General features: G+C 51.2%; 1 protein-coding gene across 7 annotated transcripts; it reads left to right on the top strand.

The window, feature by feature from the left end:
• On the top strand, positions 1-26908 carry LOC114797677 (tensin-2-like). 7 transcript variants are annotated; one of them, XM_028992639.1, is made up of 27 exons: positions 1-204; positions 7983-8088; positions 8286-8323; positions 14480-14518; positions 14607-14645; positions 14744-14793; positions 14886-15069; positions 15158-15208; positions 15302-15424; positions 15559-15623; positions 15834-15917; positions 15998-16110; positions 16213-16273; positions 16383-16458; positions 16984-17113; positions 17453-17518; positions 17608-17724; positions 17799-19320; positions 19629-20464; positions 21457-21588; positions 21697-21792; positions 22109-22186; positions 22277-22354; positions 22880-23048; positions 23128-23196; positions 23396-23425; positions 25528-26908. In XM_028992639.1, the coding sequence occupies exons 1-27, from the start codon at positions 85-87 to the stop codon at positions 25667-25669; spliced, it is 4614 nt and encodes a 1537-aa protein (XP_028848472.1). In that variant the 5' UTR covers positions 1-84; the 3' UTR covers positions 25670-26908. The 7 variants fall into 7 exon arrangements, with proteins under 7 accessions (XP_028848472.1, XP_028848469.1, XP_028848470.1 ...); XM_028992636.1 differs by having other exon boundaries at positions 14604-14645; XM_028992637.1 differs by having other exon boundaries at positions 7980-8088.
• The last annotated feature ends 59 nt before the right edge of the window (positions 26909-26967 follow it).

The following is a 26967-nucleotide window of genomic DNA, read 5'->3' as shown; positions in this document are numbered from 1 at the left end:
TGGCGGATCGCAGAGGCTGAGCGCCTGCGAGGGAGACGGAGGGGCCGAGGGACGCCGAGCGACCACCGGGGCCCAGATCTCTATATGGGTTGCGCCCTGAGCGCGGATTACTGCGCCGTCCAACCAGAGCCCGTGCCGCCGGTCAGGAGGTCAGTGCAGCGGAGCTGCCCGGAGAGGACCAGCGGGACGATGAGACTGACCAAGGTGAGGTCCTCACACTCGTCCAGCTCTGAAGTTCTCACGCAGCTAAAGAGGCTGAAGGTTTTTTACCAGACGTCCTTATCCAGAGCGACTTACAGTCAGTAGTTACAGGGACAGTCCCCCCCTGGACACACTCAGATGGTAGTAAGTGGGGTTTGAACCCGGGTCTTCTGGTTCATAGGCGAGTGTGTTACACGCTAGGCCACTAGATGGGCATCAAACGTGTGTGTGTGTGTGTATGAGACGCTGAAATCCCTCATGACCTGCTCACATGCTGCACAGCGTGGGAACGGCGAGCCGTTGGGACAACGTCGGACCCCCTTCTGAGGGTCCCAACCTGCCATGACGTCGCATTCAGCTGTGGCCCGACACTGAGAAACTCCAGCCGCTGCTCTCGCTCACCGACGGAATTCTGTCCGCTGGGAACGTCGGCTCGTTCTGACTCACCGGCCAGGAGGCGCCCCGCAGGCCATTAAATTAGAAGGTTTTTGTTATGGCGACAGGCGCATTCTGCTGAACGCACACCCGGTGAAGAAGGTCTCAGTGGTTGGTCCCCTTCTTCTGAACAGGTAGAACGTCCAGCAGAACGTCTCGCCGCCACCACCCCTTATCACAACACCCCGGTTTTACAAGGCGGCGGTTTATCCTCGGCAAGGCCCTGGAATGACAAAACTGCAGCCGGCCAGGCCTTACTGCGACCATATTCCACAAACATCCACCGGGCATGGCCCTGTGGAAAAGGGCGTGGTCCTTCCGGACCCGTGTAAATAGGCCCCAGTGATTCGCCGAGGGCTCGTTTGTGCGCGCCCGGCCGCAGAGGCGCCCGCGTGCCAAGATGCGGGGAAGGCGGCCAATTGCAAGCTGGTAAACACGCTCTGAGCCGGGTAACCTGACCCGACTCGGGTGGGCGTGTGTCCCTCAGGAAGAACCGTGCAAGGAGTGGTGTTGAAATGCCACCAGTGCCCTGACAAAGGCCCGTCCCCCTCCATTCCGCAACATCCTGACCCCGTCCAGCGCTCGTGTATCCAGAGGCGGGGAGATGTTTTGGGGCTGTGGATGTGGATTTGAAATAAAAATACCAACTCCACACATGCTGGGCCTTATCAACCCCTGGCACAGACTTCCTGTCCGCTGCCCGTCCCCTCAAACTGGAGCGGCGGGACAGGATTCATGAACTTCCATTTCAATTAAAAGCACCTGGGACTGACTTTGGTTCTTGCTGCGCTCTGATTGGTTGGGCTCTTCTGGTTCTGCACATGGCTCTGATGTTAACGTGAAACAGCTGCATGAGTCTTTTAATCAAGGAAACCAAGACTTTGAGGAGTCTTGTAGATCCTGAAGAGTTTATATACTTACTCTCCTTGAATGAAATGTTGTGCGCAGAGCTGTGTGGTGTGTGTTGGTTTCATTGGAGCTCTGGGAGCTGCTCTACTCCCTCGTCCACAGCTGCGAGCCCAGCGCGGCACGTCCAGCATCCCGTCCGATCCCAGAATTTTATTTTCTTAGACTCTCCTGCGGCCTTCCTGTCTCCCACGCCGCATCTTCCACGGCCGTCCAGCCACCCTATCCGGGATCGCACTTGCAGGAGAAGGCTCCAGCAGACAAATAAACGGCCAACTTCCAGCACTTTTCATCTCCAGGCGGAAATTCCACACAGCTTAAGGCTTTTTTTCTGCCAGTTTTTCACTCTGGAACTTAATCTTTCTGAGCTGTGAGGAATATGAATATATATTATGTGGGGTTTAGCCAAGATCCTCACAGCCACCCTCAGTTTGTGTGTGTGTGTGTGTTTATATATATTTATGGGGCAGGGGTGGCCTAGCGGTTAAGGAAGCGGCCCCGGAAGATGCCACTGAGGTGCCACTGAGCAAAACGCCGTCCCCACACGCTGCTCCCCGGGCGCCTGTCATGGTGCCCACTGTCACCAAGGGTGATGGTTAAATACAGAGGACACAATCACGTCACTTATATACACACACACACGCACTGTACAGAGAATTGAATAAGGAACCAGTAAAAAACAGTTCATAATAAAGTAAAAAGAACAAAGTGAAATGATATACAAGCAATCACAATCAATTAAAACCAACATCTTAAAGTGAGTCGAAAGCCTTGAGTGAGGACCTTCGCCGTTTGGATGTGATCACTCTATTGCATCTACGTTCAATTCGGCGTGTTTTATTAAATATGTGGGACTTTATATGTGGAGTTAAAAAGAATGAAAGCACCAGAGCGCACGACCCCAGTAAAGCGCTTGTAGACCACCACAAGGTGGCGCTGTTGTTCAGATTCACGCGTAAATACGTGTTTATATATGTGTGTGTAAATATATAATTTTTTCTACTACCAATAATTTCATAGAAAATAATGGCGCCCTTTAATCTAATTTATAATTAATTAGATTGAACATTAATTCAGCCAGTTATCCAAAATGAAGGTATACAGGTTGAATTCGCACAAAACCACTTACGTGATTCACGTAAGATTCATGACAAACCACATTTTATACCATTCATGAAGTGTGAAACGTGAATTGATTTGAATAAACTTTGTCTCTGCGCCCCCTTACGTGGGTGTGGCCTGGGCGGTCCATGGCGCGACAGAATTCAGACCTTAACCAATCAGCGCAGCGCTCCTCCCCTCGTCTCCAGCAGCCGACCAATTGTAAAGCGCTTCTCCACTAATCCCGCCCACAACAGTAGCCCCACCCATAGTCCCCCCAGCGAGAGAAAGTAAAGAAAACAGAAAACAGTCCGTAGTGGCGACTGTCTGGAATGTAAAAACCAGCTCCTCCGTTTCTCCACATTTCTCCACACAATGAGCAAGGTGAGCGCCACTTCATTTCTTACGAACTTCCGCTGCCCGTAGCTGCCTACGTAGCACATTAAACATGTTTTAAACTTTATTTTACAAAGGGAGAGCTCCTATTCTGACATTTTTTAAAATTATTTTCAGTAAACTTTCTGCCTTATCGAATTCATCCTCAGCATCCCACATGGTGCCGAATTTTTGGTGCCTTTGTTATTATCATTACAATTAATTATGATGATAACAGAAAGGTAATCTGAGGAAATCCGAGGCGGATTACACGAGTTTAAATAAAAGAAAAAAGTTGATTTTTTTGCTTTGTGTATATTTAGTCCTTTATGCCGGTTCAGTGGAGGAAAATTCTATTGTAAAAAATCATATGACTCCACGCGCTGCCCTCCACACCCCCCGAATAACTTCAATTAATGAGCAACTGCGTCACTGCTCCTTCCGGCGCGCATTGACGCTCCCTGGCTGTATTCATGCATTTAGTAGCACTTTATCTTCTTATTTAATGTTCTTATGTAGAAGGCAGGTACAGGCAGGTACGGTTTTGGGTTCTGGGGGGGTTTACTTGGTTGTGCTGGGCTTTGGGGGTTCTGCTGGGTTCTGGGGGTTCTACTAGGCTCTGCTGGGCTTTGTGGGGGGGGGGGTTCTGGGGGTTCTCATGGGTTCTATTTGGCTCTGCTGGGATCTTATGGGTTCTGGGGATCTACTAATTCTCCTGGGGAATGGGGGGTTCTACTGGGTTCTGTTGGGTTCTGATGGATTCTGGGGGTTCTACTGGGTTCTATTTGGCTCTGCTAATAGAACAGGATCAGTTGTCCTCTTTGGTCACTGTGCTTATTTACTGCACGCCGCATGACGTGACGCGTCCACCAGTGTAAATCTGGTGACGTGAAGTGTCTTCTCTTCTGTTCCGAGTGTCTGTAGTGGACGCTGGGGGTGAGGACGATGAGGAGTGAGGAAGGAATTGCTGGTGCAGATCGCAGTGTAAAGTCAGGGTGGGATCTAGGGGGGGTATTCTAATAGGTTCTGCTGGGTTCGGGGGGGTTGTACTGGGTCTTGGGGTGGGTTCTAATAGGATCTGCTGGGTTCTGGGGGTTCATACTAGGCTCTGCTGGGCTCTGAGGGGGTGTTCTAATTGGTTCTGTTGGGTTCTGGAGGTTCTTCTGGGTTCTCCTGGGTCCTGGGGAGGTTCTACTAGGCTCTGCTGGGTTCTGGGGGGGTTCTAATAGGATCTGCTGGGTTCTGGGGGTTCATACTAGGCTCTGCTGGGCTCTGAGGGGGTGTTCTAATTGGTTCTGTTGGGTTCTGGGGGTTCTTCTGGGTTCTCCTGGGTCCTGGGGAGGTTCTACTAGGCTCTGCTGGGTTCTGGGGGGGTTCTAATAGGATCTGCTGGGTTCTGGGGGTTCATACTAGGCTCTGCTGGGCTCTGGGGGGGGGTGTTCTAATTGGTTCTGTTGGGTTCTGGGGGTTCTTCTGGGTTCTGTTGGGTTCTGATGGATTCTGGGGGTTCTACTGGGTTCTATTTGGCTCTGCTAATAGAACAGGATCAGTTGTCCTCTTTGGTCACTGTGCTTATTTACTGCACGCCGCATGACGTGACGCGTCCACCAGTGTAAATCTGGTGACGTGAAGTGTCTTCTCTTCTGTTCCGAGTGTCTGTAGTGGACGCTGGGGGTGAGGACGATGAGGAGTGAGGAAGGAATTGCTGGTGCAGATCGCAGTGTAAAGTCAGGGTGGGATCTAGGGGGGGTATTCTAATAGGTTCTGCTGGGTTCGGGGGGGTTGTACTGGGTCTTGGGGTGGGTTCTAATAGGATCTGCTGGGTTCTGGGGGTTCATACTAGGCTCTGCTGGGCTCTGAGGGGGTGTTCTAATTGGTTCTGTTGGGTTCTGGAGGTTCTTCTGGGTTCTCCTGGGTCCTGGGGAGGTTCTACTAGGCTCTGCTGGGTTCTGGGGGGGTTCTAATAGGATCTGCTGGGTTCTGGGGGTTCATACTAGGCTCTGCTGGGCTCTGAGGGGGTGTTCTAATTGGTTCTGTTGGGTTCTGGGGGTTCTTCTGGGTTCTCCTGGGTCCTGGGGAGGTTCTACTAGGCTCTGCTGGGTTCTGGGGGGGTTCTAATAGGATCTGCTGGGTTCTGGGGGTTCATACTAGGCTCTGCTGGGCTCTGGGGGGGGGTGTTCTAATTGGTTCTGTTGGGTTCTGGGGGTTCTTCTGGGTTCTCCTGGGTCCTGGGGAGGTTCTACTAGGCTCTGCTGGGTTCTGGGGGGGTTCTAATAGGTTCTGCTGAGTTCTGGGGGGTGTTTGCCTTGTGCACTGTAAGAGTTTATCAGGCTACAAATTGCTTGTTGAGGTAACTGTTTTAGTTTTTTAGTGGGAACACATGTTGCGAGAACCATAAACCCCGAGCATGAAATGAGAACGCGTGTTTATCTGGCTGTTGTGCATCTTGGTCTTCATTTAGTTATAAACGCGTCATATCGGTTCATCCTCGTTTACGGGACTTTGTGTGATTGTTCATCTCAGTGATCAGTTGTCACGTTCTGTCGCTGTGCTTATTTACTGCACAGTGTGAATCCGGTGACGTGATGTCCCGGGTGTCTGTAGTGGACGCTGGGAGTGAGGACGATGAGGAGTTAGGGAGGAATTGCTGGTGCGGGTCGCTGTGTAAAGTCAGGGTGGATGGTACTGCTGACGTTGATTGTTTGTGATGGAAGTCACATTTTGAGGCGTCGATGTGGAGTTGGGGGCGTCGGCACGGCCGCGCGTGATGCGGACCGCCGAGAGGACGCTGGCAGGAAGTGTGTAATGGCGTACATGCTGACCTCACTCCTGGAACAGGCTGTCTCTGTTTCCTTTGCCGGAGTTCCACCCTTGAGGGAAGGGTCTGGTAGGAATGCCACCGACGGGAGAAGCAGGCACCACGTCCCCACTCTCCTCATGTCTTAAACCAGGGAAATTTGTTTGCGTGTTGTTAGAACTGGGAATATCCGGAGAGAGCTGGGAATACCTGAGCTTCTTGTATATCTCCTGTCATGCCAGGCGGCTGCTGAGACCATGGTCGATATTGGCTGTTGCTCGGTGACAGCAGATGTCTTCCATTAAGCATGTGACGTGGGAGGGACTCCGGCCCGTCGTTCCACTCAGTAATCATGAGGTCTGAGAAGTCTGTGCTCACTGAGCAGAAAGAATGTACTAGATGTTTGTTTGTTTGATGTCCGGGACTTCTGTCCCCGTTGATCGTCCTCCGTCCCCGGAGGAACTCCGGAAACTGTCGGAGAACAATCTGTACATGGAACGGAAGTTCAGAGCGGGATACTCTGCACAACATGCACAGACTGTGCACTCAGATCTGGCTATTTTTGGAAAGCACAGGAACGGGGGATAAAGACGAGTGTTTCGGGTGGGGGCGCTTTCCTGCCCTCAATCCCGTCTCTGTTCTGTCCGTGGCCTCGGAGGACTTTCCGCTTTTTTATCTGGAGGTCCTCTGGAACGCGGCGCTGGATGCCTAAAAATAAGAGAACAGACCCCCCCCTTGTTTGCCGGGAGGCGGGTGGGTTGTCCAGCGCTGGCTGGAGGGCGCTGCCCTGGCACAGTCCGGCCGGTCAGGCTGGACCCAGGTGGAGGTTCTCTGCGTCGGGGGCGGAGTTTGTGCAGGTAATGGTGTGCAGAGCTTTACCCGTCCGCGCTGCTGGGACCGTCCCCTTACTGAGAGGTGAGTGCATTTGTGCATTTTTTTTTTTTTTTTTAAATGCAAAGATGCAAACATAAGTATTACATATATTACATATAAGAAAACCAACGCTTCTGTTTACATGCCGTGATGCGGATTATTTTATTAAGAAAAATTGAAGTTTACGTCCAAAGTGCTTTGGGTGTGTGTACTAATGCTGCCGGGGTACTTTCACACGTACTATGCCAATACTTTGGGCAATGAAATTTCTTTTTTAGTTTACAACATTTACATTTACAGCATTTACCAGACGCCCTTATCCAGAGCGACTTACAATCAGTAGTTACAGGGACAGTCCCCCCCTGGAGACACTCAGGGTTAAGTGTCCTGCTCAGGGACACGATGGTAGTAAGTGGGGTTCAAACCTGGGTCTACTGGTTCATAGGCGAGTGTGTAGGCTACTGCCACCCAAAATGGTATATTTTTACAAAAATATACCAGATTGCTGTGCTGCAACTGTACTGCACTGTGAGTGACGTCGTGTGCCAAGTCTGCTGGAGTGACGATGACAAATACGTCAGGAATCTGAAAGAAGAGATTAAAAGAAGATCGCTGTGAATAAACGTCATGAACTGGTGCGGTGTTGAGTGGCGGGAAAACCTGGCGCTGCTCCTCCCCCTCTCCACCCTCCCCACGTAAGCCGGAGCGCATGACCGGAATATCGGCGAGGGACGAGGGGGGCGAGCCTGGGCCTGGACCTGGTGGGCAGGTTAATAGTGACGCGGCAGAGGTCGACAGCGTAGTTCCACAAATAGTGCTTGTTTTTATTCTTGTCTTTTTTTTTTTACCTTTTTCTTTTCCACCGAAAAAGGTGCAAATATTCAGGTGAAAAAAATCAATTGAACCCGACAAAAAGAAAAAAAAACCACAGAAAACATAAACGCTGTTTTTGGCGCGGTCCAGCGAAGCTCCGCCTCCCTCCGGCACCCTCCTGCTGGACCGAACCGACACTCCGCACAAAATATACACACATCATACAATCGCAGGGATATTTTACAAGCACGCCCCCAGTGATGGTGACCCCCCTTACTGCCACCAGCATCAACAACAACAACAACAACATTTATTTATCATTTAGCCCAAAATCACATACAGTATATCTCAATGGGCTTTGACAGGCCCTACAGTTGACCCCTCCACACTTGACCCTTCTGCAGAGGCAGGAAGCATCTGAGAGGGTGTAGGGTGTCGCCGCGCTCGGCCTTTAATCACGGCAACGCTTGTGTTGCAGCAGACAGGGAAGGGAGAGCCGCACGTCTTCAAGGAGAAGACGTTCAAGAAGAAGCGCCAGTGCGGGGTGTGTCGGCAGAGTGTGGAGAGCCTGGGGTCCTTCTGTCGAGGTGAGATTTCTATAAAGAGCCCGACGTCATCCTCTCGGATGCTTTAGTTTGAATAAAACAAACAGAACACAATACAACACTGCAACTTCATGTTTTAGAGCTAAATGATTTATTTAAATGATTATAACTGATTCTTGAAGGATGGTCAGAGGTGAAATGTTCCCTCGTTACCCATCTCCCTCTTTCCCTCTCTGCAGTTTGTAAGACCGCCACCCACAAGAAATGTGAAGCCAAGGTAAGCCCCACTTCATTTCGCTGCTGATCTCATCCAGATGGTGCATTACAGGGGGCTCAGCGGGCGCTATGCGGCGGGCGTGAATACAGCTCTCATTGTTGGGTGCGTGGACTCTTCCGAAATACCAGCGGCGGCGTGTGTGCAGCCGGCCCGGCTCCGCTGAAAGGCCTCACTTTGTTCGGCGGAGGCGCTGCCAGCCGGCCGCACCCTGGGGCCACGCAGCTCGCTGTGAAAGATGCATTGATGAGGGGAGTGAATGCCAGCTTTGGCCCAGAGAGTTGGCAGGGAGGTCAGGATGGACAAGGGGCACTGGCTGCAGGGCAGAGCGTCTCCAGATGTCCGCTGGGGGATTCGGAACAGAGAATTGCATTTGAGAGACTCTTCATTCCACCCCTGTCTGGCTCACACTTTGCACCAAGAACGCTTTTAATTTCGCAACTTGTTGCTTTTTTTATTTTTAATGTTTTTTTTATATTTAAATAAATCTTTTTTTATATTATTGAATGTGTGCTATAATAGCATAATGTGTCTCAGTCCTGCCACACATATATAACTATGTGACGTTGCAGTGACCTTTGGCCAAGGAGAGGGGAGGGATAAGTTCTTTGCATTTTTTAAAGTTCATGAGAAAACTTGCATAATCAGAACAATATGTTAGTAACTGGTAGCGTTGTGTTAGCACCTGAAACTGGTAGTGTTGTGTTAGTGCCTGAAACTGGTAGCGTTGTGTTAGAACCTGAAACTGGTAGCGTTGTGTTAGCACCTGAAACTGGTAGCGTTGTGTTAGCACCTGAAACTGGTAGTGTTGTGTCAGCACCTGAAACTCGTAGCGTTGTGTTAGCACCTGAAACTGGTAGCGTTGTGTTAGAACCTGAAACTGGTAGCGTTGTGTTAGCACCTGAAACTGGTAGCGTTGTGTTAGCACCTGAAACTGGTAGTGTTGTGTTAGCACCTGAAACTGGTAGCGTTGTGTTAGCACCTGAAACTGGTAGCGTTGTGTCAGCACCTGAAACTGGTAGCGTTGTGTTAGAACCTGAAACTGGTAGCGTTGTGTTAGCACCTGGTAGTGTTGTGTTAGCACCTGAAACTGGTAGTGTTGTGTTAGCACCTGAAACTGGTAGCGTTGTGTTAGAACCTGAAACTGGTGGTGTTGTGTTAGTGCCTGAAACTGGTAGCGTTGTGTTAGAACCTGAAACTGGTAGCGTTGTGTTAGCACCTGAAACTGGTAGTGTTGTGTTAGCACCTGAAACTGGTAGCGTTGTGTTAGCACCTGAAACTGGTAGCATTGTGTTAGCACCTGAAACTGGTAGCGTTGTGTCAGTGCCTGAAACTGGTAGCGTTGTGTTAGCACCTGAAACTGGTAGCGTTGTGTTAGCACCTGAAACTGGTAGCGTTGTGTTAGAACCTGAAACTGGTAGCGTTGTGTTAGCACCTGAAACTGGTAGCGTTGTGTTAGCACCTGATACTGGTAGCGTTGTGTTAGCGCCTGAAACTGGTAGCGTTGTGTTAACACCTGAAACTGGTAGCGTTGTGTTAGCGCCTGAAACTGGTAGCGTTGTGTTAGCGCCTGAAACTGGTAGCGTTGTGTTAGCGCCTGAAACTGGTAGCGTTGTGTTAGCGCCTGAAACTGGTAGCTTTGTATTAGCACCTGAAACTGGTAGCGTTGTGTTAGCACCTGAAACTGGTAGCGTTGTGTTAGCACCTGAAACTCGTAGCGTTGTGTTAGCACCTGAAACTGGTAGCGTTGTGTTAGAACCTGAAACTGGTAGCGTTGTGTTAGCACCTGAAACTGGTAGCGTTGTGTTAGCACCTGAAACTGGTAGTGTTGTGTTAGCACCTGAAACTGGTAGCGTTGTGTTAGCACCTGAAACTGGTAGCGTTGTGTCAGCACCTGAAACTGGTAGCGTTGTGTTAGAACCTGAAACTGGTAGCGTTGTGTTAGCACCTGGTAGTGTTGTGTTAGCACCTGAAACTGGTAGTGTTGTGTTAGCACCTGAAACTGGTAGCGTTGTGTTAGAACCTGAAACTGGTGGTGTTGTGTTAGTGCCTGAAACTGGTAGCGTTGTGTTAGAACCTGAAACTGGTAGCGTTGTGTTAGCACCTGAAACTGGTAGTGTTGTGTTAGCACCTGAAACTGGTAGCGTTGTGTTAGCACCTGAAACTGGTAGCATTGTGTTAGCACCTGAAACTGGTAGCGTTGTGTCAGTGCCTGAAACTGGTAGCGTTGTGTTAGCACCTGAAACTGGTAGCGTTGTGTTAGCACCTGAAACTGGTAGCGTTGTGTTAGAACCTGAAACTGGTAGCGTTGTGTTAGCACCTGAAACTGGTAGCGTTGTGTTAGCACCTGATACTGGTAGCGTTGTGTTAGCGCCTGAAACTGGTAGCGTTGTGTTAACACCTGAAACTGGTAGCGTTGTGTTAGCGCCTGAAACTGGTAGCGTTGTGTTAGCGCCTGAAACTGGTAGCGTTGTGTTAGCGCCTGAAACTGGTAGCGTTGTGTTAGCGCCTGAAACTGGTAGCTTTGTATTAGCACCTGAAACTGGTAGCGTTGTGTTAGCACCTGAAACTGGTAGCGTTGTGTTAGCGCCTGAAACTGGTAGCGTTGTGTTAGCGCCTGAAACTGGTAGCGTTGTGTTAGCGCCTGAAACTGGTAGCTTTGTATTAGCACCTGAAACTGGTAGCGTTGTGTTAGCACCTGGTAGTGTTGTGTTAGCACAACCCGATAGAGAGGAACTGATGAAACGAAACAGGACTTGTTGATGTTCGTGGGGAGTATAGTGTAGCCCATCTGGCCAAATTCATTAAGAATTAAATGCAGCCCTTTCTGAAACTGAATTTATAATATATTATTAAGGTATCACCTCCCGACCCCCCACTCGGATTGGCTGTTGTCATTGCTCCTAACCCTGTCACCAGCGATAGCCATCAGCTCACTGCAGGAAGGGAGAGGCCGTTTCTTTGGGCAGGGTTCTGAACTGAGCTATTCTCTGAAGATTTTGTCTCCACTACCCCTTCCGAGCCCCTCGGTGCAGTTAGGGTGACATTTAAGCTGCTCAAGGGACGATGCAGTGAGGAAAAGCTGTTAAAGTGCAGAGTAGGAGGAGAGATAACCTTTTAACTATGAGTTCTTTCACTGGGGGCAGCATTGAAGTTTGTCGGACAAGAGACTGATTTACTAGATAAAATTACACTTTATTAGAATAACCTAAAATGAAAAATCACAGGCTGTACTCTGGCTTCTGCTGTTCACGTGCATGTAGCTGTAAATGTTCTGGTAAGATGCTAATGCTAAACAATGGAGGCGATTACATTTTGCCAACCATCATCATTTCTTTTCTCTTCAGAATGAGTGTGGAGCAGTTTGGCCCAAAATCCACTGTAAAACCTGTGAGGTTTTATGAACTGTATGCTGGAGTGAATTAAATTTCGTTGCAAACGTGAAACAGGTCCAGCGTAACAGGTCCGGGTTAGCGCCGTACCCTCCGTCCCTTTGTGACGTTTGTGCTGTATTCCCCCCTCCATCTGTAACGGATTCTTCTTGGTTCTCTTTAAAACCGCCAGTGTGGCCTGGAGCCGGGTGACACAGCGTCTCGTACTTCACTGGTTCTGGGTTGTTATTGTAGTATTTTTCTGGGAAACCCCCCCTGGACGTGTTCTAATCTGCACTTCCTGAAATGGAGAGATGAGAATTCGGTTTATTTGGTACCGCGTGCCCCAAAATCCGACCACTGAGAAGCGTCTGTCTGGGTCCTGTCCGCTGTAGAAACTCAGTAATCTCTGAAATACACACACACATACAGACATCGCCCATATGTTTTATTTCAGCGTGTCGCCAGCGTCCGGACAGCACACGACCTTATCAGTGTAGCAGAGTGGAAAATCTCCTCCAGACGGGGGTCTGCAGGATTCCGGGTCAGGGACTTGACGGCCCACCAGGTAGGAAGGGCAGCGTCCGTGACCCCCACGTGGAAATAATTAATCATGGACCGAGACCCTGACAGAGAGGATACCTGGCCGTGATGACTGTTTTTAGCTTGTTTATTGTAATCATTCATTTTTTGTAGCTGTAAGAGTCCGGCGGCCTGCGGGTAGGACGCTTCACCGGGTCCCAGAGCTCCAGAACAGGCTGTAATGGGCTGTTTCTTTGTTTTTGATGGATGGTGCTGCCGTTTTGCTGTAGACTGCGATAATTCAGCCTTGATGAGGATTAATTGTGGCACGTTCATGCTATTTGGGGGACGTGGGGAAGGAATTTGTCTGTTGATGTTCTGTATGATGTTATTTGGTGGGTTGGGGTGGGGAGGCTTGGTGATGGAGGGGTTACGTAACGCCCCGTCCTTTGTTGCAGGAGCCACTGCAGTTCAACCACCACGTTTCCTAGAGATTTTGAAAACAAGGGGGAGGCGGGAGGACAAGGTCCATCCTGAAATCCAGCGCAGAGCGAACACGCAGCTACAGCCGAGCTGTGGAACTGGTGAAAATCAGCTGTTGCACTCAGCTATGGCATGATTCCACCCAGAACTTTCCAGAAAAGAGGAGGGCCCCTTGGAATGATCTTGGTTCTCGGCGATGCTGTGCATCTTCACCGTTCTACAGCTTTTCCCAGTTTGGCGTAGAAAAATGGATGGATTCGTTCTGGTCAGAGAATAGCCGGCAACGTGTCTCTGCCTCCCCGTCTCTGCCGTCGTATTCGCTGAGGACCGTGATTCAGGCTGATGAGTAACCAGAGATAAACAGCCCGCCAACCTCTGTCTGGAGCGAGGGGTCTCGGTGGGCCGGGGGCTTGTCTACAGAGTGCCCGCATTAGATGGAATCTGGTGTGTTTGTTCTGGCGGGACGAGGGCGGGAGAGGGTGAGAAAGCGGGGCAGCAGGAAACGGGCGGAGCTGGGACCGTTCCTGTCGGGAGTACGGACGGAGGAGGCCTAGAGGAAAGGGAAGAGATGCACGCTGGAATGAAGGAGTGTGAAGGAAAACAAGAGAGGAGTTGTTAATTATCGGAGGCCGATCAGCCAATCGGAGAGTGGAATAACAACTGAGATGTGTGCGTCATGAACCTGCATGTGTGTGTCTGTGTTTTTCTTTCGGAACGTTCCAGTTGTTTCAGCTCGCCGTGCACCGAGCCAAACCCGCCGTTGCCGAACTCGGCATTAAAATGGAAGCCCACCTAGCAACACACACAAACACGGCCCAGTCTTCCCGACACGGAGCCCGTTCCTCGGCCTTTAGAACCCCCCCCCGGAACGAACACACACACCAAATCCTGAAATATTTAGCGTGTTGTGAGAAGCCGCTGCCCTTTCGCTGCGGCCAGGCCGGGTTTCCCGGATGAGGGTGGGGGATGGTGGCGTTACGTAAGCACGAGTGTTTTCTCACACACACCAGCCCCCATTACCCCTGCCTGAGATGGAACTGACGTGAACTCCCACCACTGCACGTTTCCTGTCGGGTCAAAGGTCGCTGGAGGCGGGCAACGCGTGTGTGTGTTTGCGTGAGAAAAGAGGCACGGGGAGACCACGTGTTTACCGCCTTTCGTCATGTGTGTACATTTACTCCTCGGTGTGGCGTGTGTATGGGCGGGAGCCCAGAGGCTGCTGGGAACGTTCACACACGCCGGGCCTCTGTTATCTTTACTTTACTTTACTTTACTTTACTTTACTTTACTTTACTTTACTTTACAGACGCTTTTATCCAAAGCGACTTACAAGAGAACGACAGCAGCAATTCTCATTCGATTTCTATAGATTTTGGTGTTTACAGAACTAAGAGCCCTGATAAGGCCGAACTTGTCAGGAATAGAACATGCAGGAATTTTTTTTAATTTTATTTTGTGCATGTGCGTGTGTAAGTGTTAGATTCGCCTGAAATACTTTTTGAAACATTTTTTTTTCCTATTAAATGTACTCTTACATTTAGGATTTGAACCTGGGACCTCTTGATCTGCTGGCCAATGCTCTAGCACTGAGCTAAACTCCCACTATCTGCGGCTATTTTTCTCCTTTTTTATCTCCTCCGCCTGAGGGAGCATTTCCTGTGACCCATCCCTGCACGTCCGGGTCCTTTGTGTCCCTCTGCTCTTTCCCCCGTTTCCGGGACAGAGGGGGCGGGGTTTGTGTGAGGATGGTTCTGAGTCGTCTCCTTTTTTTTTGTTGTTGCAGGTAAACACGGCCTGCGTCCCTGCGCCCCAGTCGGACCTGGTGAGTGTGTCTTATCTCCTCACGTCTCACCACGATTACGGTCGGGAGAGGCTGCCATGGTTTTTTTTTGTCTTTGTGTTTACAGCAGAGGAGGGGTACGGCACCATCTCGACACACCCAGCACCTGGTAAGATCTCACTGGATCCGATACCGTACACAAGACTAAAACCGCCGTCATTTCACTGTCGATGGTGACATGAGGCCTGACCGCTCCTCTCTGTTCAGGGCTCCACCAAGTCATTAACCTACACCAAACAGAGGAGCACCCTGCCCAGGTGGGCTTGACCTGCTGCGTCTCCAGTTATGGGTGATCTGTCTGGCTCCTTTAATGCAGTCCTCCATGTCCTTCCTCTCCTGTCTCCTTCAGGAGCTTCAGCGTGGACCGGGTCATGGACCGGGTCATGGAGCGGCACTATGACTTCGACCTGACCTACATCACCGAGAGGATCATCTCCGTCTTCTTCCCCCCTTTGCTGGAGGAGCAGCGCTACCGCGTCAATCTGCGAGAGGTGGCGGCCATGCTGAAGTCCAAACACCAGGACAAGTTCCTGGTCAGTGTGGAGAGTGTCTGGATGAGGATCTCTGCTGCGGAAACGTTCTTCACTGCGCGCTGACTCCCTCTGTTTCATCCCCCTGCAGCTATTGAACCTGTCCGAGCGACGCCGTGACATCACGCGCCTCAACCCCAAGGTCCGTCCCCGTCACCAGACACCTGCTGTGTGCCCCTGTCCTGTAATAAATCACACCAGTCACCATCTTTCTCTGCCTGCATCTGCGCCGCAGGTCCATGACTTTGGCTGGCCTGACCTCCACGCCCCTCCCCTCGACAAAATCTGCGCTATGTGCAAAGCCATGGAGAGCTGGCTGAACTCTGACCCGCAGCATGTGGTGGTCCTGCACTGCAAGGTCAGGAGTCAGACTTTATAAGAACCTTCTGGGGATGGCGGGGGTTCCTTGATGGTTATGGTTATGGTTATGGACTCATTGCCATGAATCATCACTCGTTCGAGCTGAAACTAACACCGTCTCCCCGGTTCCAGGGCAACAAAGGCAAAACCGGAGTCATCGTCGCGGCCTACATGCACTACAGCAAGATCTCAGCCGGGTGAGGTTCTTATTTTTTCATATTTTATTATTGCAACGTGTGGCTGCATCTGTGCTTTCGTTATGTACTTCAACATTTATGGTAAAGAAGAGCACATGTTTGTGCGACATCTGCAACTGAAACAGGAGGCTGTTATGAGAAGTGCGTCGTGATTAGTAGCTGCAGGATGGGGTTGCCAGATGCTGTGAAAAAGTCAATGTGTGTAAGCAGGGCCGACCAGGCGCTCAGCACCCTCGCCATGAGAAAGTTCTGTGAGGACAAGGTCTCCTCGTCTCTCCAGCCCTCCCAGAACAGGTCAGGCCTCTGCCTGCCGGTTACGCGTCACGCTCACTGGTCAGGCGGGCTTCGGGTCGAACTCTTCTCTCCCTTCACAGGTACATCTACTACTTCGGTGGGCTGCTGTCTGGGGCAATAAAGATGAACAGCAGCCCCCTTTTCCTGCATCAGGTCCTGATCCCGACCATTCCCAACTTCCACGCCGATGGAGGTGAGCTCCCATCTGCTCCGCGTTGCCCAGCCTGCTCATCTGAAAGCTGTTCATGATGTCCACATGCACACATCTTGCTCCTCCATCTGCCCCCTCTCTCAGGATACTTCCCATTCCTGAAGATCTACCAGTCCATGCAGCTGGTCTACACATCTGGAGTATAGTACGTTCACGCTGGAGATAGAAAATGCAGCGACCACAACACGACGATTCGCTCTCTGTCGCCGGTCGTGCTCATGCAAATTGGAAAATGATGTGTGTGTGTTTGACAGTGACCTGCAGGGCGCCGAGAGTCGCCGTCTGTGCGTGACGATCGAGCCGGCGCTGCTTCTCAAAGGAGACATCATGGTTTGTGTGTTTCAGCGTTTCTGCTTATATTACAGACTTTCATGCATTTATTAGTGGTAGCTCAGCTAAATTATAATTAAACACACTGGCGAGTATACAAAAGCATTTATAGGCCACATTTATAATAAAGAATTATAATTAATAATTTTTGCCTTATGTGACCTTAAACTGTAAATGTGAGCTAAAGTGAGCTACTATTTGTACAAAAAGTATTATTCAATATATTCTAATACAGATAAGTGGTATACTTCAGCGTATCTTATACTAAAAAGTGAGCTAGATGTTAAGTGCATTAGTTCAGTAGTTGCACTTCAGAGTAAAACCTACATTTTACTAATTTTACACTTAAATCAGGCCAAGAAGTACAGGACGTTTTTTTATTTGAATATATCACTAAATAATGTAATTCTGTTGGTCTCACACTCACGTAGTGAAACGTTATTTCGTCTGTCTAACACGTGTATAGCTGAAATGACATTTAAGCTCAACCTCAACTGTTATTTCCTGATGTGGCGCCCCCTGCAGGTGAAGTGCTATCACCGGCGGAGTCAGAAGGCCGAGAGAGACACGGTGTTCCGTCTGCAGTTCCACACCTGCACCATCCACGGCGCCCAGCTCTGGTTTGGCAAAGGGGAGCTGGACGAGGCCTGTTCCGGTGAGGAGAATTTCTAGAAGTTTACAGTGGTGGCTTTAGTGGGTAAGGAAGCGCTGGTTGATCTGAAGGTTGCCGGTTCAAATCCCGTCCCCACAGCCTGTCATGGCTGCCCACTGCTCACCAAGGGTGATGGTTAAATACAGAGGACACATTTCGCTGTATGCACCATGTGCTGTACATCACAATGAGAATTACGTCACTTTCATTACCTCCCGCTGCTTGCATTTTTAACCATTTAATGCTAATCACACACAAGTTGGACACATAATGAACATTTTTTGAAGCGTAGAGAACAAAACAGCCGCTTGTTTATATGAATATCACTTCTCTTCGTGACAGATTACACATTTCCTTCTGATGCAACGGTGGAGTTCGTCTTTTCATCTGGACCAGAAAAGATGAAAGGTTTTCCGTTTGATTCCTCTGTACCGACATTTCCTCTCGTGGCTTTTTTTTTTTTTTGATTTTCCGACTTTGCTCTTTTACCGTTTCAGGTCAAGAGTACCAAAGAAATGACCCGGCGGTTACGGTGGACTATAACACGGCCGACCCGGTTGTGCGCTGGGATTCGTATGAAAATTTCAACCAGAGGAACGAGGACAGTCTGGAAGGTACAAATCAGGGACATAAAAACACAATACGTGTCCTGTTTGTGGACGTACGCTTTATTTTGTGCTCTTTTCAGACATCGGACACACGCGGGGACCTCTGGACGGCAGCCTGTACGCCCAGGTGAAGAAGCGGCGTGCCGCCGCCGCAGCCTCCGTCTCGTCGACCAATGGCAGCCTGCCGCGCAGCGCTGCTGAGGACAGGACCCGGCACCTGCTGTCGGTCAGCACCGACTCGGGACACTCGTCCTCCGTCATGCCGGAGCGCGTCGAGGAGCCCCCACGCCCGCCGCCACCCACTCAGCAGGAGCGGGAGGATCTTGAGCGCCTCCTGGGGGGAATCGAGGGCGAGAGGTCAGGTGGGCGCGACCGGGACCGCGAGACGGCCATTTTGGATGATGGGGACCCTGTCACGCCGCCCGAACCGAGAGGGACCGTCAGGCTGGGACGCACCTGCTCCTGCCGGGTGGGATACCGGTCCCAACACTGCGCAGAGACAACCTGCGACCGCCCACACCTCCTACCCAACGGGTACTGCCTGGACCGGGCGGCCGGTTCTAATGGGCACAGCAGTGCCCCGCCTCCATCACTTATAGGAATGTGCCATCACACGCCACACCCCCACCAAACCCTCCCACCCCCCGACCTTCTGTGGGATCGGCAGCAAGGTGCACCCCACTTCCTCCACCGCACGTGCTCTGAAGGGCCACCTCGCCACCTGTGCCCCTACACCGCCCCGGAAATGTCCCCCCACCCTCACACGCTCGCCACATCTGGACGCCTGCTCTGCCGCTCAGACGAGTATCTGCATTACCCCCACACCAAACACCCCAGCCCCTACCATGACATCATGCTGATCGACGGTCTGGCGCCCCCTGGCTGCCTGTGCCGGGACTGCTGCATCCGCCGGGAAGACTCCGCCTACCACACGCTGCGCCTGAACAGGGGTGACGGGATGCACTGGGAGAGGGAGGCGGGGCTCAGACGGGGGCGGGACACTGAGCTACACCGAGGGGTGGAGCTCCACTGGGAGAGAGAGGCGGCTCTGAGACAGGGCCGGGACGTGGCACTCCACTGGGACAGAGACAGGGAGGCGGAGCTTCAATGGGAGCATGAGCGAGAGGCCGAGTTCTGGCAACGGAGGTCCACCTTGTCACCGTATGGTCCCCAGGGCCACGAGCTGGCCACCTTCTCCTTCGACCCCCTACCCTCTGGACATCCGTCGTACCCCGAAGCCTCGCGCTCCCATACCCACTCGCATCTGGACATGAAGTACAGCAGCAGCAGCGGGTACCAGACACCACGCCCGGCCTGTCCCTGTTCCCCCTCCGAGAGCAGGGGCTACGCCTCCGGGTACCAGTCCGAGTCCACCTCCCCACTCCCCCCGCCAGGACCGTCCAGCCACTCCTCCATCCCTTCACAGCCGTACCCGCCCGACACGCAAACCCGAGCCGAGGGCGCCGGCTGGCGTTCTCACGTCACCCACGGGTCCCTGAGGACAGGACTCAGAGACGCCCACGTCCCCTGCTCCACACCTTCAGATCTGTCCGGACCCCCGACTCCTGTTCACACAAGCAGTCCCCTGCATCCCCAGGACAGGTAGGCAGCCACATCTCTTCATCCGTCTGACATTTATCACCATCCCAGACTAGACAAACTAAAAATATATCGTTTTCATTTTTGGAGAAGCTTTTGGATTTGGTCGGTTCTTCTTTCTTGGCAGCCTTTTCTGCAGGTTGACTGGATTAAGCCCTCAGATGGCAAATCGTCACGAATCGTCTTCCAGTTTAGATTGGAGACTGTGTTGTTCTTGTCAGTCCAGATGATTCGTGTGTTGGTCATGGTGAAGACTGGTCTTTAACGTCCTGACTGGATTTTCTGTCTCTGTTTTATGTGCTTTTTTTCAGTCCCAACTCAGGAGTGGCACCTTCTAGTGACGAGCATCCTTCAGAAGGCCAGATCAGGTCCCACAGCACCGACCAGGTGTCCCAGCAGAATGACACCTCCAACACGAACCCTTCTACCCCAAAGCAGACTGTCGTCCCTGAGACGTGCCCGTCACTTTCCACAGAGGCGTCTTCGCCAGTGAGCCCAATGGGCCACTGTCACCCCATCACTCCGCCTGAGCCTCCCACTGAGGAGCGAAGCTCGTCAACTGACCCCATCACAGCCCCCCCGCTGACGAATGGCTCCTGTCCCCCTCAGAACCCGCCCCCAGGGTCCCCTAGATTTGATTCCACTCCCATTCCGACCCCTTCGTCTCCTCAGCCTCCCCACGAAAACTCGCCCTACACCGAGCCCGCTGTCCCAGGCTTCGCCACCATGGACCGCAGGCTGAATCTGGCGTCCAAGACCGCAGGCTGTCCGCAGCATTACTGCGGCCTTGAGGGCTCCCCAGCTCCTGAGGGTCAGTCTACGCCCACCTTCCCACTGTCCTCCAGCTGCTTCAACCATTCTGGCTCCCCGGGGTCCTATTCAGGATACTCCACCCTGAACCCCCAACCCCCTCTACCGGAGAAACGGCGGCCGGCCACACTTCCGGGGTCACCCAACGGGAGGTCTGGCACCTTGAGGTCCGCAACGGGCACCCAGCCGTCTGGGCAGCACCATGTCACATTCTCCCCATCACTGGGCCCTGTGGACGGGCCGGCGCCAGAGGGCGAACTGGGCGGCAGGATGTCGGTGAAGTTTGTACAGGACAGCTCACGCTTCTGGTACAAGCCAGGGATCTCCAGAGAACAAGGTGAGCGAGCCTACAACAACAACAGCAACATTTATTCCTTATATAGCCATAATCACGTACAGTACGTCTCAATGGGCTTTGACAGGTCCTACAGTTGACCCCTCACACTTGACCCTTCTGCACACAAGGAATTAACTCCACAAAAAACTGTAGGAGAGAGAAAAAAGGTGGGAAGAAACGTTGGGAAGGAGTGATACAGAGAGGGACGCCTTTCCAGGGTAGAGTGACCCTGCAGGTGGTGTCAGTGCAGGGCTGGTTGATTTGTCCAATAAGAGGAAAAGTCCAAAGTGTAGACCAGTATCATGGTGTACATTACGTGTCCATTATGATGCTACTGGTCCATTTGAAAAGGTTGATCTTCAACCTTCCCAAGTTCTCCCACACCGCCCCTCTGCTACGTTCCCTCCACTGGCTCCCAGTAGCTGCACCATCAGGTTCTAAATACTGATGCTGGCCTACAAAGCCAAACATGGAGTAGCACCATCCTACCTCACAGCCCTTATTACACCTCACACTGCACCTCGTTTACTCCGAGCCTCCAGTACTGCTCGCCTGGTCCCTCCATCTCTGAAGGTAAAAGGAAGACGCTCATCTAGAGCGTGCTCATCTTCTCCGTCTTGGCCCCTCGGTGGTGGAATGAACTTCCAGCTCAGTCACTGAGCACCTTCACACGGCAGCTCAACACCTTCCTCTTTAGAGAAGATTTAGATGAACTTGTAACCTTCTTCTCGTCTGACTTCTGTATAGAAACTAGAACAGAGTGAATAAAAAGATTGTATTCATAGTTGGGTGTCCTGGTGAACCAGAACTGACCACTTCATCCATGGTAACATGTAAGCACGTTGTAAGTCGCTCTGGATACGGGCGTCTGCCAAATGACATAAATGTAAATGTAAAATGAAGATCCCTGAAGCTGTAGTTGTTACGGTGACGGTGATACGGCGCCGCCGCATGACCACGCAGTAACTCCTCATCTCTCTCATTCTACGCAGCCATCGCTGTGCTGAAGGAGAAGGATCCTGGCTCCTTTTTGATCCGAGACAGTAATTCCTTCCAGGGCGCTTACGGCTTGGCGCTGAAGGTGGCCACGCCTCCTGTCAGTGCCAACAATCACGGCACCAAAGGTATGAATCTCATACACACAACGGACGCCTGTAACCGCGCTACTTTGGAGAGAGGGATGGATCGGAACGTGGCGGAACGTTCCCATGGTGCGCTTTGTCTCTCGCCAGCGGCCGATCCTTTAGAACAGCTGGTGCGGCATTTCCTGATCGAGACCGGACCTCGCGGGGTCAAGATCAAAGGCTGCCAGAACGAGCCCTACTTTGGTAAGGAGTGTCGGAACTGAAGTAAGAGTGTAGAAGTGTACGATTCAGTGTGGTTTTCTCTTTTCTTAACACGTAATTGTATTTTTTTTTGGTATTTGATTGGCTTTTGACGGCCCTAATTTTAATATTTATTGAGTTAGTTGGGGTTGGTCTGTGATACTGAAGCATAAATTGGCTCTGAAATTATAGATAGCATAAAAAAAATCTCCAGTGCTGTTGGTTAAAATTCCCACGTTGATGTTCGTATCCGTTCCCGCCTTCGCACGTTACGAATGGAAATGGGAACGTTGTGTCTCTGGTCCTCCGTCTCTTGCAGGGAGTCTGTCTGCTCTGGTCTGTCAGCACTCGATCACCCCCATCTCCCTGCCCTGCACGCTGCGGATCCCGGACAACGGTGAGCGCGCCCCGCCCCGATGGCCGTCCCCGGCGGTGCCGGCCCGGGACCTCGCCCGATTCTCACGTGTTCTGTTTGACGATGCCGCAGATCCGGTAGGGGAGACCCAGGATGTCCAGGCCGCCGGTAACATGAGCACCGCTGCAGACCTCCTCAAGCAGGGCGCGGGTGGGTCCCTGTCATCGCAGCGCCACCTGCTGCTTATTCATTTCTAATTTAGTTTTTATCAGAAATAAAGTTACAATCACAGACGCTTCTTCTTTAAACTTGTTTATGTTGCTGTTCGTTTCCTATTTCAATATTAAAACAAAACCCAACGTTGGTAACTAATAGAACTTGAATATAGAAGCGAAAACTGCACCCCCACCAGATAGGGTGGTAGTAACCTAGCGGGTAAAACCCTGTGTGCAGGTTCGAACCCCACTTACTACCATTTTGTCCCTTAGCAGGACACTTAACCCTGAGTGTGTCCAGGGGGGACTGTCCCTGTAACTACTGACTGTAAGTCGCTCTGGATGAGGGCGCCTGGTAAATGCTGTAAATGTAAATCATAGGGAGGGTGCGGTCTAACCAGCAGGCTGGAGGCCCTCGTAATGATTTACTTGGTTGATTTTTTTGATTTTTTTACTTGGTTTATTGAGGACGTAGGGAATTTTTTCAAGAAGTCCCTGACTCTCTCGGTGACCTCCGCAGCCTGTAACGTGCTGTACCTGAACTCGGTGGAGACCGAGTCGCTGACCGGACCCCAGGCCGTAGCCAAGGCCGCCGGCGCCACGCTGTCGAGGACGCCTCGGCCGGCCGCCACGGTGGTTCACTTCAAGGTGTCGGTGCAGGGGATCACGCTGACCGACAGCCAGAGAAGGTGAACCGCCGGGCACGCAGTTCGTCCCCTCCCGTCAAACCGCGCGTTGTGTTGACCAGCGCTTCCTCGCTGCCCGCAGGGTTTTCTTCAGGAGACACTATCCTGTCAGCAGCGTGACGTTCAGCAGCGTCGACCCGCAGGACCGCAGGTAACACGCGCCGCCGGATTCTTCACCAAGTAACACCGGACGCTGCATGGGTTTTTAAAACGGAACGAGTATTTCTCATGTCCGCGAATGACTGACCACAGTCTTCCATTTGTCTTTGTTCGATGTGTGTGTGTGTGTGTGTGTGTGTGTGCATGCTCGTGTTTTCGAGTTATATTTCATCTCCCCATTCCTGCTTCAGGTGGACTAACTCAGACAGCACGACATCTAAGTAAGTGTCTGGTGTGTGTGTGTCTGGTGTGTCTGTGTCTGGTGTGTGTGTCTGGTGTGTGTGTGTGTGTGTGTGTGTGCGTGTGTCTGGTGTGTGTGTGTGTGTCTGGTGTTTGTGTGTGCGTGTGTCTGGTGTGTGTGTGTCTGGTGTTTGTGTGTGTGTGTGTCTGGTGTGTGTGTGTCTGGTGTTTGTGTGTGTGTGTCTGGTGTGTGTGTGTGTGTGCGTGTCTGGTGTTTGTGTGTGCGTGTCTGGTGTTTGTGTGTGTCTGGTGTTTGTGTGTCTGGTGTTTGTGTGTGCGTGTGTCTGGTGTGTGTGTGTCTTGTGTTTGTGTGTGTGTGCATGTGTCTGGTGTGTGTGTGTGTGTTTGGTGTTTGTGTGCGTGTGTCTGGTGTGTGTGTCTGGTGTTTGTGTGCGTGTGTGTCTGGTGTTTGTGTGCGTGTGTGTCTGGTGTTTGTGTGCGTGTGTGTCTGGTGTGTGTGTGTGCGTGTGTGGTGTGTGGGTGTGTGTGTGTCTGGTGTTGTGTGTGTTGTCTGGTGTGTGTGTGTGTGTGTCTGGTGTTTGTGTGTGTGTGTCTGGTGTGTGTGTGTCTGGTGTTTGTGTGTGTGTGTCTGGTGTGTGTGTGTGGTGTGCGTGTCTGGTGTTTGTGTGTGCGTGTCTGGTGTTTGTGTGTGTCTGGTGTTTGTGTGTCTGGTGTTTGTGTGTGCGTGTGTCTGGTGTGTGTGTGTCTTGTGTTTGTGTGTGTGTGCATGTGTCTGTGTGTGTGTGTGTGTGTGTCTGGTGTGTGTGTGTGGTGTGTGTGTCTGGTGTGTGTGGTGTGTCTGGTGTTTGTGTGTGTGTGTGTGTGTCTGTGGTGTGTGTGTGTCTGGTGTTTGTGTGCGTGTGTGTGTGTGTGTCTGGTGTTTGTGTGTGTGTGTGTCTGGTGTGTGTGTGTGTGTGGTGTGTCTGGTGTGTGTGTGTCTGGTGTTTGTGTGCGTGTGTGTGTCTGGGTGTGTGTGTGTGTGGTGTCTGGTGTGTGTGTGTGGTGTGTGTGTGCGTGTGTGTCTGGTGTTTGTGTGTGTGTCTGGTGTTTGTGTGTGTGGTGTGTGTGTGTGTCTGGTGTGTGTGTGCGTGTGTGTGTGTCTGGTGTGTGTGTGTGTGTGCGTGTGTGTGTCTGGTGTTTGTGTGTGTGTCTGGTGTGTGTGTGTCTTGTGTTTGTGTGTGTGTGCATGTGTCTGGTGTGTGTGTGTGTGTTTGGTGTTTGTGTGCGTGTGTCTGGTGTGTGTGTCTGGTGTTTGTGTGTGTGTGTGTCTGGTGTTTGTGTGCGTGTGTGTCTGGTGTGTGTGTGTGCGTGTGTGTGTCTGGTGTGTGTGTGTGTGTGTGTGTGGTCTGGGTGTTTGTGTGTGTGTGTCTGGTGTGTGTGTGTCTTGTGTTTGTGTGTGTGTGCATGTGTCTGGTGTGTGTGTTTGGTGTTTGTATGCGTGTGTCTGGTGTGTGTGTGTCTGGTGTGTGTGTCTGGTGTTTGTGTGCGTGTGTGTCTGGTGTTTGTGTGCGTGTGTGTCTGGTGTGTGTGTGTGTGTGTGTGTCTGGTGTTTGTGTGCGTGTGTGTGTGTGTGTGTGTGTCTGGTGTGTGTGGTGTGTGTGTGTGTGTCTGGTGTTTGTGTGCGTGTGTGGTGTGTGTCTGGTGTGTGTGTGTGTGTGTGTGTGTCTGGTGTTTGTGTGCGTGTGTGTGTGTGTGTGTGTCTGGTGTGTGTGTGTGTGCGTGTGTGTGTCTGGTGTTTGTGTGTGTGTGTGTGTCTGGTGTTTGTGTGCGTGTGTGTGTGTGTGTCTGGTGTTTGTGTGCGTGTGGTGTGTGTGTGTGTCTGGTGTGTGTGTGTGTGTGTGTGTCTGGTGTTTGTGTGTGTGTGTGTCTGGTGTGTGTGTGTGTGGTGTGGTGTGTCTGGTGTGTGTGTGCGTGTGTGTGTGTGTGTGTCTGGTGTGTGTGTTCTGTATTTGTTGCCTTGCATCTCTTATTTCCCCTAATTTTCTGTATTTGTGAACGGCATGTTAATACAACTAATAAACGGCGGCGGAGTTGTGTATTAACGGGCCGTCACGTTGCAACCGAGTGAATTCTCTGCCGCCAGAGTGTTCGGCTTCGTGGCGAAGAAGCCGGGCGGCGCGGCGGAGAACGTCTGCCACCTGTTCGCGGAGCTGGACCCCGAGCAGCCGGCCGGCGCCATCGTCAACTTCATCAACAAGGTGATGCTGGGCCCGCAGCGCCGGTAGACCCGCCCGGGGCCCACGTTCCCACAAACAAAACCCCAAAGGAGGGACCGGGGGACCGAAGCTCCAAAGAAAAGCGCTCGATTGGTTGCGGACCAAAGCAGAAGTAACGGCAAGTCTGAGTGAAGGTTTGGGCGAATGTGCGCGAGATGGCGAGAGCAGAGTGGCGTTGTAACGAGGAGGCGTCGGTTTGAATGTATTTTATTTCGTCTCCGCCTGATGAAGATTGGTTGACGGGTGTATATTGTACGTTCCGCCGCGGAGGATCAACCCCAACCGGGTTTTCGGCAGAAAGTTTCGTTCTGAGCCCTTTACCTCTGCCCACCGACTGTAATTTAAAAAGAAAAAAAATGTTTGAAATCGGCGTAGCTGTAGCGCCCCCTGCTGGCCGGCCGGCTGCATTCGTTTTTTTAAGCTCCGTCCATCTGCACTTAGTTCAGGGAGCAGCTGGTTTTCTGTCTACGAGAGCTCGTTCACACAGTTCCATTTCCATTTACGGCAATTTGATTTGTTTTAAGAACTAGTGCATTGTGGGTGAGTGGGTGTGACCTGACGTCGGTTTCATTTGTCCCACGTTTATCCCGCTTGACAAAAATACCCACCATCCAATCAGAATCCAGTATTTTTCTAGTCCATCTAGTTACATCAGCGCAAAAAAAACGCATATTAAAAGATGAAATAAATGCTGTTTGCACTCTATATTAATAATTCTAATTATTAATGGAGCATATTAATGTATTAATGTACACTGTTACACGCTGTAGAATAGCGGATGGAGAGAAGCACCCACACTCATACAGTAGCCGTTCGGAGCGTCTATGAATTATTATTATTATAATCCCAGTAACTCAGACGCCTGTCGTTGGCCGATCCTGTACGAATGTGTCCGTGAATACGCAGTCAGTAAGACCCTCAACTGGCCAAAGGCCGTATTAACCAAAGAGATTTGAAGAGCACTTGTTTTATATCAAAGCTTTACATTGGACGCGTCTTATAAACGTCTTATATTTGCATATTTTTTTGTAAGACAGAAGAATACTACGTCTACGACAGCTTTAATATATTGTGGTCTGTTTCTTTTTGTATGTAGTAATATATTTTCTCATATGCAGCCCACCTGAAAAGTGGAAAATGAAGGAAGCATTTATATGAAATTTATACTGTATGCTAATTTTAATCGTATACACAAGTGAAGAAAAAAAGTTCTGGTACCGTAATAAAGCAAAATAAAGGTTTGGTGTACGTTTTTGCGCGTTTGTGCTGCAGTTGGTGAGTGGAACAAACATCATGAACCATTCAAG

This window comes from Denticeps clupeoides, chromosome 10 (assembly GCF_900700375.1).
Source record: "Denticeps clupeoides chromosome 10, fDenClu1.1, whole genome shotgun sequence".
NCBI classification, from domain to species: domain Eukaryota; kingdom Metazoa; phylum Chordata; class Actinopteri; order Clupeiformes; family Denticipitidae; genus Denticeps; species Denticeps clupeoides.
The sequence above is the reverse complement of the archived record's forward strand: the minus strand, read 5'-3'. Positions and strand labels throughout refer to the sequence as shown.

What these genes read in the sequence shown, in the direction of transcription:
- LOC114797677 (XM_028992635.1), top strand. Translation starts at nt 85, where the DNA reads ATGGGTTGCGCCCTGAGCGCGGATTACTGCGCCGTCCAACCAGAGCCC. An exon ending in GTCTACACATCTGGAGTATA is followed by an intron (nt 16,274 to 16,382) that starts GTACGTTCACGC and finishes TGTGTTTGACAG; the next exon opens with TGACCTGCAGGGCGCCGAGA. An exon ending in GCTGCGGATCCCGGACAACG is followed by an intron (nt 22,187 to 22,276) that starts GTGAGCGCGCCC and finishes ACGATGCCGCAG; the next exon opens with ATCCGGTAGGGGAGACCCAG.